This window comes from Loxodonta africana, chromosome 2, assembly GCF_030014295.1.
Source record: "Loxodonta africana isolate mLoxAfr1 chromosome 2, mLoxAfr1.hap2, whole genome shotgun sequence".
Lineage (NCBI taxonomy): Eukaryota > Metazoa > Chordata > Mammalia > Proboscidea > Elephantidae > Loxodonta > Loxodonta africana.
The window spans coordinates 104110870-104124163 of record NC_087343.1 but is presented as its reverse complement, the minus strand read 5'-3'; the positions used below and the strand labels follow the sequence as shown (position 1 = coordinate 104124163).

Below are 13294 nucleotides of genomic sequence, written 5' to 3'. Positions count from 1 at the left end.
GGCGGATTTCTCATGCTGTGTGGGCTGCTGAGACCACAAAATTCTCAGTGGGCCTCTGCGGGGAACAAGGGAGGCACTGAGAAGGTATGTTTGCTCACCCCGTCATATATCCATGATCTTGGGCATTATTTTTTCATAAAGTGTTTGTTCATTTGGGGTAAAAGGAAGTAAAACTAACTTTAGCTAAGTCTGAGTTGTTATTCTCACCAGTCCTCAAACCTGGACTGGTGTTTGGTGGTCTGGCATCCACCATAAAGTTTTTGAAACACCACAGGAATAAATACAATTGATTTATTTTTTTTAAACTATTTATTCATCAAAACATTTTTAGCATAGTAATTCTCACTTTCTAAACAATAAAATTGCTACTTCCTGTACTCAATCCTTAAGAATCCTAAAAATTACAAAAGTAATCAATACTGCATTTAAGTAATGAAGGGAATTAAAAACTTGAAATTTTATGGTAGACAAATTACTGCACAAAACAAAGAACCCAGTGTATTTGTGGAAACATTATTGATGACACAATTCTACCAAAAGTCATACACATTTTACTCTTTAATTTACATATTACCCAGGTAGAAGAAAATAGTATTGTTTACTCTTTCAGTTTCCTTATGCTAAAGTACATGTAATTCCAGAGGGATATCACTTAGGTGTTATAAAGACGGAGATAGGTCCATGACCAGGTCAAATCTAGAGTCAAAGATGCTTCAAAGATTCCAAGAAATGATTTGAAAACAAACTTGAAAGGTGAATTGGGTCATACCCATGGTCCATCTAAACTATCCTGTCTCTGACTGTGGCAGCTGAGAAAGGTCTACAGAAGCTATAATTGACTTTCACTGACTTTGGCAGCTGAGAAAGGTCTACAGAAGCTATAATTGACTTTCACGATATCATTCCAAAAATGTACTGGGTAACACCCTACCCCCCTACACATACACATTCCTCGACCTCCCCAGCTTTCCTTAACAACCTAGGTAAGTCAGTCACCTATGTACTGATTCAAGTCTTTTATCTTTCTAAAACTTGCTTATACTTTCATACCGATGCATATGTAGGATTACGCATTTGTTAAGTTTCCTACTGTCTGGGTAATGTTTTCTTTATTTGTTCCAAACTACTTTTCAAACAATTAAAAGAAGCATGCAGCAGAACATTTTAGAGACTAAACTATTCCTTGAATACTAAAATATGAAGAAATTCCAGAACTGGATCACAAAATACAGTGATAGATTAAAAATATTTACATTAAATCCTGATTTTACTGAAAATATATAGTGCAATGTACTTCCGTAACTGTCAGAAGATGTATTAAAAATGGTAATAGTGCATGGGTTAAACTGTATGTTGCGTATCTTCTTTCTCTCCCGTACCTCTGTGACTGCAAATTCAACTTCATTTGGAAATAACCCCAAAAGTCTACCTTCAGGATCTTCAGGAATGAGAGACGTAAGCTTTCTTGATAAACTTTGACATCTAGTTTCCAATAATTTGAGATTTGGTGACAAAGTCTCCGGTTTTCTGGCCTTTACCCTTCATAATTTGTATCAGATATTCTGTTAATGGTAAAAATTAAATATTTTATTTAGTTATTTAGTTCAGGCTGAGTTGAAGGCTGGAGAAAGTAATGGGATGGAAGGATGTATATGAGACAGATTTTTTTTTATGTATTGGCTATTTTTTTGCTGGAAGTAAAACTGGCTGGGCAAACTTCAGGATACTAAGCAATGTTTAAAAAAAAAAAAGACGCAAAATACTGGCATAGAGTGAAACAATGTAGAAGGCCTGTGTTGCCGCTGAACTGTGTGTGTGTGTGTGTGTGAGTGTGTGTGTGTATCCACATAAACCCATTATTCAGGAACTTTTAAATCATCATAGTCTATTGACTGGCCTTCCCCTATTCCTAGCATTGTATCTGTCTGCTGTAGACAACAACTGAGAGTAGGCCGCTGTACTGGCTGATTTCTTCAGGCCTCTTACTGGTTAGACAAACTAGAACTCTGACTTGAGCTTTGCTGGCATGATTCATTCTGCTTGACTTCATGTAGATAGAGCCTGTGTCTGATGTATTCTCTGGTGACCATTTAAATACTAACCAGTAGCCAAGTCCTCAGAGTGTTAAGATTCCTCTCCAGCCACTTAATATTATTATTTATAGTTTCCAGAACAATTTGAAAAACATCCAGGTGTAATCCTTGGGCCTTAAGGGATTCAAAGAACAGTTTCACCTAGAAAATAAGGAAGAAAAAAATTAGAGGCATGGTTCATAAAACACTTTCTCTTTCAAAGGGATTCAAGACAGCTTGCAAATTATATACACTCAGGTGCAAGCATTTCTCTGCCAATATCTGAAATATTTTTCCTTTCATAATTATTATTTCACTTTATCTTCAAACAATAAAGTAAGACAGGAATTATATATTCTCATTTTACAAGTGAGCACACTGTGGGCAGTAAAGTGATTTACCCAAGTCACAGAGTAAGTAGTGAGCTGGGATTTGAGTCCTGTAGTTCTAAATTTGTTTAAAGGATAAATGAATTAAAGGTTTATTGTGGAAAGAAGATGTAAAACACCAGAATGCTTAGAAAAGAAAAAAAAAAAACTATAATTACCAATACTAGTTTTATTAAAAAGACTTAACTATAGTTTCAAATTTCAATGTAATCACTTCATGATATAATATGAATGAAATAATATAAAAGGACTATCATCTCTCAAGTGTATTTGCGCTTTGAATGCATTTAGGAACACATGCATTTTAAGAATCAGGTTCTAGTCTTGTCCCTGCTGTTTCCTTGCTATGCGATATTGGACAAGCCACTTTTTTTTTTTTTTTCTTAAAAACAAGAACTTCAAACCAGATCTCATCTAAGATTACTTTCAATTCTACAACTTGAAGATTTATTTTTCATTTATTACCAACAGAAAGTCACAAACCTCTTGCAACTCATCCTTGGAAGAAAAGTGAGACGTTGTACCAGAAATAATCACTCTCATGGCAAACGAACCCAAGTCAAATCTGAAAATAAAACCGAGTCCCACAGATATAAGAAATAGATATACTGGCTTTATGTTTATCGTCTATCACATTTTAAATGTTTAATACCTGCACAGCATAATAAATACTATTAACTACTGTTACAATAACACATTTACCCAGTACAATTGCAAAGCTATGACATTTATTAAATTTGATAATAAGATAAAAATATAGATACAGATTTTGGGACATATGGCTAGCTTATTTCAGTTGTTTAAAGCAGTGTTTTCTACATTTTTTTTTTAATTATGCACCACTATCAGTAAAGATTTTTTGGCAAGAACTCCCCAATATACTTGTTTTTACTTAAAAATTGTATTCATATGTCACTAATATGTCATAGGTACAAAAGTTTTTCTGTCATGGTATAAGAAATAATATAAATAATATATTTATTTAATTTATATATAAATTATGATTTATATTTCTAAATTTAAAATAATGTAAAATTTAAACACATAAGAAATAGTATATACAGTAATATTTTTTTCTTTCTCAATAATGTACTGTCGTGCATACTTCCTCATCCCAGTTGGATGGACACCACTGTGTTTAAGCATTGTGTATACTGGGGCAATGTTCCTCGATTAAACTCTCATTCATGGCCACAGACTACATCCCTCACCCTGTTTTTTGTTTATTTTTTATTTTTGGTGACAATACACATAACAAAACATACACCCATCCAACATTTTCTACATGTACAGTTCAACGGGTTACATTCTTTGCATGGTGTCACCATTCCAGTTATCACTACCTATATGGTTTCGCCACCGTTGACTTAGACTCTCTGTCCCCTAAACTTCTGCCCTGTGTTTTAGAGTTACTGTCAATTTGATTTCACATAGATAGTTCTTTAAAAGAGTGTACTGCTTAAGGCAAACATTGTCTACTAGTTGAGCTAAATTGTTGTTTAGTTTAAAAATGACTTCATGGGGTAGTTTCAGCTCAAGGCTTAAAGATTAATTATCTTAGGACAATAGATTTGAGGGTTCCCCGAGTCTCAATGAATCCAGTAAGTCAGGTTTCTGTAAGAATTCGAAATTCAGTTCCACATTTTTCACCCTTTTTTTTTATGTAGAGAATTACCACAGCTAACAAGGGGCTCATGCTGAGAGAACACAACACAGATACATCTTAGAAAATGGCTCCAAGTCTAGGCTTCTACACGTGGTGGGTAGGAGCATAATTTGCAATTACAAAAGAAATCTATGGCACTGCTGAAACGTCTGATCATTTCAGGAAGGAAATGACAGTCATGCAAATAGCCAAACCAATGGTTCCAATAGGGTCTTTAAGGAAACATATACTTTTTAATTCAAGCAGTTTCTGTTTAGTCTCCTGTGGATGTAAATTCCATGCAGACCTGAGAAAGGGGTGGAAATGTACTTTTTACTTGTACAAAGTTGTCTGTGAGGACTCTGAATCCTCTGTAGTGCTAGGACATAAGAGAGAAGGAACTGGGTATGGATGACATCAGAGATGCTAACTGACATTGAGATAAACAAAGCAAATTGCACAGCTTTCTGACACGGTATTTTCCATATAGGTCATAAGTGCCATTTTGGATCTGGATGAGGAATTTCTGAGTGCCACGGGTTTGCTCTGAGAGAAAGCAATCTCATCCTATACATTCCAATAAAATTTAATCTTTTTTTTTTTTTTTTTGGTGTTTCTGGGCGGTGTTTTAGGCCCAGGAGGATACTGGGGGGAGCTCTAATTCTAAAAGTTGAAACCCTTGGAAAGACTCAGAACCAATCCAATTTTGGAGGGGGGGAGGGGCAAGGAATTCCGATCAGGTTTATTTCAGTTACTCCAAGGCTTTCACTGTACCACCTCCACAGGGGAACTGGGAATGGAGGTGGGTGGTAGGGATCAGCTCCCATCAAAATTCCTGAGGTTTAACAAAGCAGGCCAAATGTGTTTGATGTACTGTATAAGGTTTCATAGGATCCTTCTGAGTTAAGGAATGAGCCAGGAGGGGATGGTGGGAATAGATAGGGCTGTTGACTGGATTTAACATTTTGCCCCCAGCAATTCTCCTTTGCCTGGGCTGTTGAGGGAAATTTGTTTCCCTTTGCCTCCTCATTTCTCTCTCTCACACCTGGACAGGGTAATTTGGGCTAACGAGCTTTAAAAGCGATAGATTTCATTGAACTATTTCGGTAAATGGAAGAATATACATGAGAGGGAGGAGCAAATAATTGTATATTCTCCACAGTATTACTTATACAAACAAAGCCCAAGACTTATTAAAAAATAAAATAGAATGCTTCACCCTCCCTCAGTGTTCACACTCATAATTATCTCTTTTCAAGAGGAATTATGGGAAAAGGAGACCTTTAACTATCTGTGTTACTCTTCCCTAAAGCCCTTGAAACTGTAAAAAATATAGCTGCAGGCATAAATCAAAATAAGGGATTTGGAATAAACTTTAAAGTTTCTAGGGTGGTCTGAGTTTCTGAAACTTTAAATCTTCAACATTTTAAATTTTGTTTTAAAATTGAATCCCAAACCTTTTAAGATTCCTCAAAAAATAGTAGCTCATATAAATTTATAATTTTGTAACATTTTAAAATATATTTTTTAATTTTTTTTAAGCAAAGGTCAACTATAGCAGATGGGCTGCGGTTCTTTACTCTTGATCGAGAGGCAGATTTTTCAAGGGACTGACGAAACATTAAGCAGCTGTGCTTCCTGGCACAGCTGCTTCCAATGTGTTCACAGGGTCATGTACTTTCATAAATTTTGCAGAAGTAAGATGTTTTTGTATTCTTTTTCTTGAAAAAGATCCCCAGGTTGTATAAGCTTCAGGTCTCATACAAGCTGCCCCTGCTCTTGATAAAAAAGTATTTCACACACATCCTCTCACTGGATCTGCACAAAGGTCTTGCTGCGAGTCAGAGCATTTAACCAAGAGCAATCCAGAGAACCGGTGTGACGCTACACTGCTAATTAGTCAGGATCAGGACTGGGTTGAGGACACAGGACTTGTAACACAGCTTCACTTATAAGAAAATAAATGCTTAAAAATCTGTTCTGGAGGATATATAGGAGCCATGGTGGCACAGCGGTTAAGAGCTACAGCTGTTAACCAAAAGGTCAGCAGTTCGAATCCACCAGGTTCTCCTTGGAAACCCTGTGGGGCAGTTCTACTCTGTCCTATAGGGTCACTATGAGTTGTGGCAATAGGTTTTTTTTTTTCTTTTTTCCCTGAATTTTCTGTAATATTATTTTATTAAATTTATTACCCAAAACAAAATGTTTTAGACCCCTTTTTCTTTCTCTTGCAAGTTTGCTCTGAGAAGTTAATAGTGGAAGTAAACAAATACCAACTTTTTAAGGAGTTGAGTCCAATTTTCTTTTACAAAATTCCAGGCTAATTGCTGCCCCTTTGGATTTCTGGCAATCGCATGAAGAAGAGATGCAAAGTCCTGGGTCTTGATAACCTTTCCTTCCATTCCTAGTTCAATTAACCTGAAGAAATAAAAACCACTTGTTTTTCCATGGTATGTGTTATGTGCGTAGAAATTAACTCAGGCTACCAATATGTTAGAAGACTAGGACAGAAAGAAGCACAGTAAAGTATAACTTATCAAAAACAGCAATAAAAATTCTCTACTGGCTCAAGTTTTAATGTTCCAATTAAACTTTTACTTTTTTCGAGCAGTAATTAGCTTTATTTACTTAAAAGTTCAAAGAACTAATATACCAGAACATATTTTATAAACAACTTTCCTCCAAGGTTCTGAAGGTATAATATCGCCGCTTGGCTAGCGTCAATCACATGATCAATAACGAGGGAATATCTGTTTTCACCATCTGCATTTTGTCAGTACATTTTTTTTTCTGGAAGTAAAGCCAAAGCAATACAAATCTAGGTTCAATTATTTTATGCCTTTAAAACTGGTGGCTGAAATTTACTTTTAACAATTTAGTTAACCAGGTTTGCTTTTAACAATTTAGTTAAATGAATGCACTTACTTCACTAACTTTTCCTGATGTTTGCTGGTTGACAACGCATACAGAATTTTGTTTTTTTCAGCAACTGACGTTGACAGTCCATATTGCTCTAAGAGGTAATCCCATCCTTCTGTTGTCCGAGCACCCACAGAATACACAATCTTTAAAACATCTGTTGGGATGCTGTAATATTAAGCATAAAAGTTGAGAAAAATTTCTATGAAGAAAAAAACTTTTGCTTATTGCAATTGTAAATTACCATAACAGAATTGTTTCTAATACCTGGCATTTTAAACTTTTTTTTTTTTTTTTTGCCAATCTTTTATAGAAGTATTTTATTTAATTTCAATTTTCTAATTTTGTGTTTTATCTCTTACTGATAATAACTTGTTAGCAAGTAGAAAAATCGTAAAATTTTAATCTACTCTGAGATGAAAATAGAACGTTGATGGAATTAACAAATAAAAGATGATTTCTGAAATATGAAAATACTGGTTTATAGAGAATTCTATCAATAAATAACCTCTATTGGCACTATATTGTTAGTTGTCTGAGTCGATTCAATTTGCACTTGACTACTAACATAAAGACTTTTTTTTTTTTACTAACATAAAGACACCACAAAAGAAAGACCTGGTGATCTGTTTCCATAAAGATTACAGCCAAGATAATCCTATGGAACAATTCTACTCTGTAACACATAGGGTTAACATGAGTTTGAATCGACTCAATGGCAACGGATTTTGTTGGTCCTGATTGGTGCTACACGATTTTTAACCCCGAATATCTACAGATCAAAAAGAACTGATACTCATATTGATGGCCCAGAGAAACCATACCACAGGAATGGTGAGGGACCAGGAAATTTTCATTTGTAATGCAGTGACCATATGGTAGGGACTTTACCAGTCTCGGAAACCACGATGGTGTAGTGGTCAAGAGCTACAGCTGCTAAACAAAAGATCAGCAGTTTGAATCCACCGGGTGCTCTCTGGAAACCCAATGGGGCAGTTTTGTCCTACAGGGTTGCTCTGAGTCCGAATCCACTCCAGGGCAATGGGTTTTTTTGGTTTTTTTTTTTGGTACTAATCTCTGTACATCTTATTTAACTGTCAAAACTACACAAATGGACTTAAAGAACGGAAATAAAGTTTGTAAAGGTTAACTAACTTACACAAAGTGACATAACTAGCCATTTTCGAGATGAGATTTAAACCTACGACTCTAATGCCTGTGCTATCTCCACTATGCTATATATGCTTAACTATCCCAAGTGCCATTTGAATTATAAAAAAAGACTAATTAAATTATAATCCATAAAGAGTCAATTTTAGTATATTTTACTGTACAATGTTACGAAAACGGATACGTTCCTTGAAGGTAGGATACCAAAACCCATCTGCCGTGTCGAGTTGATTCCGACTCATGGTGCCTTATAGTTGTTTTATTTACCGAATCCTTACCGCCTACAGCAGTCGCTGGCACATAGGGGATATACAAAGAATTACGTTTTGAATCACGAATGAAAAAATTAGAGGAAATTCTTCATTAGGATTCATTCTAGCAGTCTCACAGTTTAAAAAACAACAATATTTAATTATTTATTCTCGATTACAAGCATAAATGAGTTTTACACAGAGTACTTTCATAGGCAAAACATCCTATTCAGCACGTTGAACCATCAGATCTACCGCAGATGGGTTACTGCTGGTGAGATCACGCCTTCTGTAACCAGCATAAAGATGGAATAATAATATTCTCTTGTGTTATAGGGCAGCAGGACATAGCTTCACCCATACAATCCATTCAAACATGAGCAAACAGAAGGGAATAATAGGGTGAAAAGATATCTTTTTCTAAAACGGATTTTAGGTTTAAGTCACAAAAAGCAGAAAAGTCCAAAAAAGAAGAAAACTTGAATTACTTTTTTTTAATGAGGAATTCAAGAAAGGATTTCAAAAATCTCACTGAGATTCAGTCATGGAGGGAAAAGTCCTGATAGTCTAACATAGCCATTTGGCACAGGAAAAATACATGCCTTTATATTCTACAGTGCTAAAGTTGTGAGCTTTTTGACTTTTAATTTAAAAAGGAATTTTCCTTAATTCACATATAAAATTGATTTCCTAAAACATTCAAATCTAGAGTCAGAGTTTTAACAATAATAATATAAAATTAGGTGTTAAAAAGATAACGCTTAAATTGAAAAGATGGCATGGTCTGTTTCTATGGGCAACAGCTGTTCAACTAAAAAAAAAAAACTGAACTGCAACACAATTCATTTGATCCCTGGGCATCTCCTGATCATAATTGCCAGGAGAATCAATCTTTGCCACTATGCACATGCTTTACATGGTGAAGTCATCAGTTTCCCATTAAAGGTGAAGGCAGATGACAACTTGGGGGTCAAGGTTTGGCCTGTGGTATTGGTTGATGAGGGAGCAAACATATTAAAAAAAAAAAAAAAGGTACTCCCCTAACTAGCTTTTCAACAAGTTTCATAAACAGATCACTGGTGATTTAATTACATGTAACTTCACATTGCAGGAGCCCTGGTGGCATAGTGGTTAAGCACTTGGCTACCAACCAAAAGGTCAACAGTTCGAACCCACCAGCTGCTTGCAGGAGAAAGATGTGGCAGTCTACTTCCATAAAGATTATGGCCTTGGGAACCCTATGGGGCAGTTCTACTCCGTCCTATAGGGTTGCTATAAGTTGAAATCCACTCAATGGCAGTGGGTTTGGTTTGGTAATTTCATATTGCTTCCTCTAATATCTTTTTGTCTTTGAAGAGCATCAGTTTTGGAGATAGGGTTCCCCCTGTTTCACCTCTGGGTATCTTTCTGTTACCATGCCAATGTTTACTAACTCTCCCCACAGGAAATGAAAATTCGCTTCCCACAAAATCTACCGAGCACTTACTATCTTGTGAGCATGAAACAAGTATGTAATTCCCAGGACATTTTTTTTCCTATCCTCAGTAAAAACTTTTAGATCTAATGTCTTGCTTGATCAAAGACTTTTACATCAAAGTGAAAGGAATGAAGAATAAGAAAGAAGTCTAAATCTACTTTAATTTTCCACTGGACTCCAACCACCAAGAGAAGAGTTCAGCCGCCTTCCGGATGCAAGGAGGATGGTTCAGGTCACAGGCCAACTTCAAGACAGTTGAGCGAAGCAGCCTGTCGCAGGTCAAGCCCTCATCACTCCAGCTTTGCTTGTCAATCACTGGCTTAAAATATCGGAGAAGGTAACGCTGCAGGAAGTGCAAGATGGTTTACAGAGAGGCTAAAGTTAGTTCTTAACACAGTTCTTACTCACCAATTTAAAGCACACAAATCTAAACTACCCACATGAAACTTTCCCAAACACAGAACTACTTATCTTTATATCTCTTCCCTCTTTTTCTGGCTCCCACCTATCATACCTAAGAAAGAGATTCTACATTAAAAATATGATTTAATCTCCTATTTGTGAGGGTACTATCAATTGGCGTAAGAGAAAATCACCTTTAGGAGGAATCTTCCACTTATGATCCTGATACCTAACTCAGGATGGCAATGACAAGGAATGAGGGTACTAAACTATGAGGCGCTGTGCTGTTGACTATGCTATCAGCTAATTTCCTCAGCTTCTCCATGATTTAATGCCAGGGAATTCACACAGTACAGACAGAACCTCGCTGATCCTCCACGCACTGTGTATTTCCTTAATGAATATTCTGAAACTAACACAAACCTTGAGGTTTTCAGTGACATCTGAGATATTCCTTCTGTCCATCATGTGGTAAAATAATTCTAAGTGTCTCAGACCTTCGGTAAGTGCAGGGCTGCTTGTTTCATGTGGGAGATAGCGAATCAGGTCCAGAGCTTTGTCAAGGGTCAACCGTCCTACGCTGAGGTATAAAGCAAACACCAACAGTTCGTGCATATCTTACAGCTCTTAGTATTAAAGCACATATGAAGTGGAGAGCAATAACAGAACCAGTTTATTAGAGCCAGATCATTTGGTTTAAATCCTAGCTCTGTCACAGACTAGCTGTGTGATCTTGGGCAAAACACTTAACCTCTCTGGGCTCAGTTGCCTCCCCTCTACCATAGGGATAATAATGGTATCTTCCTCACAGGCTTGTTGTGAGGATTAAATGAGTTAATATATGTAAAGCATTTAGAACAATGCCTGGCACATAATAAGTGCTTAATAAATAAAACATTGCCTAATATTAATATTTAGCACCAAGTAATATTAAAGTAGAACCCCAATGGCCCAGTGGTTAAAAGCTCAGCTGCTAACCAAAAAGTCAGCAGTTCAAATCCATCAGCCACTCCTGGGAAACCTATGGAATAGCTCTATCCTGTCCTATAAGGTCACTGTGAGTTGGAATCAACTTGATGGCAACAAGTTTCAACGAGTTAATACTAAAGTTTTAATATATTGTTTCATCCTCTGATTCATTTGTGTGTTTGAATTGTTTCCCCAGTAAATTTGGAACTTTGAGGACTTTTCATTCTTTTTTCTTTATTTTGATGTCCCTCTTAGAGCTTAACAGAGAAGCAGCAATCATTGTGAGCAGGACAAAAATAAGTATTCTTATCCTGTTAGATTTTTAAAGGTGCATGCCTTCTCTGTCTTCTTATAATGAGAACAAACTATAGAACCATTATTCTGCTAGGTAGGGTCTCTGCTGTAGATCAGATAAACCATGATACTGCCCCTTTTGTAGAGTGGTTCTTACGTGCGTTTCTGAGAGGGCGTGTGTCCACGCAAGGTCTATAAGCCATGCTCGTGAGCATCCAGACTAAGCACAATCATGTGACTTGAAAACAGATTATAGAACAAAGGATGGCTCTGCTAAGTCTTTCATGAACACAGTGCTCTACCTCCTTTGCATACATTTTAAATTCTTACCTAAAAAGAGGGAACTGAAACTAGAAAGAAGTGAGGTGAAAAATAACCAACTTTTGTTGTGACTTTAGTCTTCTCGATCATAGTGACATTTGCTTTAGAACAGAATTATGGAAAAAATTCCAAGAAAGTCATCTGAAGACAGAGGGCTGGACCACATGCTCTAGGATTCTATGGACTGCTGTATATTTTAAAAAACCAAATCCACAAAATGTCATCGTTATTCCTCTAATATGTGTAAGTATCGTAATCTACAACCCAGTTGATACCTTACGTAAGCAGCTACAGGAGGAAAGAGTATTATATTCTATGGTCACAATTTTAAAAAGAACATTTAACATATAAAAATTATTTTATACTACACCTAGTTTTCTTTGCAGCCCAGACTAATTTATTTACTAAAACAAACGCCATTATTAGAAAACTTTATATTTGCCTGCTTTTCTTTGTATTAATCTGAATATTTGTTCAAAAACAAAAAAACAAACCCGTTGCCGTCGTGTTGATTCTGATTCATTGTGACCCTATAAGACAGAGTAGAACTGCCCCAAAGTGTTTCCAAGGAGCAGCTGATGCATTCGAACTGTTGATGTTCTGATTAGCAGCCATAGCTCTTAAATCCTAAGCTACTTTTAAAAATCTCTTTTTAATATAAAAGGGATATAAGCAAACCACAAGAACAACTGGAAACTAGAGAGCAGGGGGAAAAAAACACTCATAATTTTACTACCCTATACATTCAGTGAATGAGCCTTAGTTGCCCAAAGGTTAAGCAGTTGGCCGCTAACCAAAAGGTCAGCGGTTTGAACCCACCAGCAGGTTGAGGGAGAAGGATATGGCAGTTTACTTCTGTAAAGATTACCATCTTGGAAGGCCTATGGAGCAGTTCCACTCTGCCCTATATAGTTGCTATTGACAATTGACTCTATGGCAATTGTCTGGTTTTGTTTTTTTTCTTTTCTTTTAATAGACTCATTAAAAAGGAGCCCTCGTGGTGCAACAGTTAAGCGCTCAGCTGCTGACAGAAAGGTTGGTGGTTTGAACCTACCCTGAGGCTTTCTGGGAGAAAGACCTGGGGATTTGCTCCTTTAAAGAAAACCCTATGAGGCAGTTCTGCTCTGTCGCATGGGGTCACTATGAGGCAAAATTGACTCAATAGCATCTAACAACAATGTGCATTCACTAACAGCATCTTGGAATATTTCCTTCTGGTCTCCATATCCCCTCTTTTTTCACTTATTTTTTCTTATGTCGTTGTAAACACAATAACATACCAACTTATATGCTGCTTTTTTCCAACTTCACATTGTTTGAAATGTGCACTTTTCTGTGCTGTCATCTCATCGTTCCAATCAACACGTGACCTTTTAAATAATTTC

General features: G+C 36.4%; 1 protein-coding gene across 5 annotated transcripts in view; it reads right to left on the bottom strand.

The window, feature by feature from the left end:
• Window positions 1–294: 294 nt before the first annotated feature.
• ERAP2 (endoplasmic reticulum aminopeptidase 2) overlaps window positions 295–13294 on the bottom strand; it is a 51315-nt gene continuing 38315 nt past the window's right edge. For 3 of the 5 annotated variants that reach the window (XM_010589585.3, XM_023547845.2, XM_010589588.3), the window contains exons 14-19: window positions 10749–10905; window positions 10082–10266; window positions 7032–7193; window positions 6384–6524; window positions 2945–3026; window positions 296–2234 (exon numbers count right to left, since the gene is read on the bottom strand). In XM_010589585.3, coding sequence (XP_010587887.1) covers window positions 2091–2234; window positions 2945–3026; window positions 6384–6524; window positions 7032–7193; window positions 10082–10266; window positions 10749–10905 — 871 coding nt within the window. In that variant the 3' untranslated portion in view covers window positions 296–2090. Of the gene's footprint in view, window positions 2235–2944; window positions 3027–6383; window positions 6525–7031; window positions 7194–10081; window positions 10267–10748; window positions 10906–13294 lie in introns of all 5 variants that reach the window. The other 2 variants (XM_010589590.3, XM_023547855.2) reach the window with 2 other exon arrangements.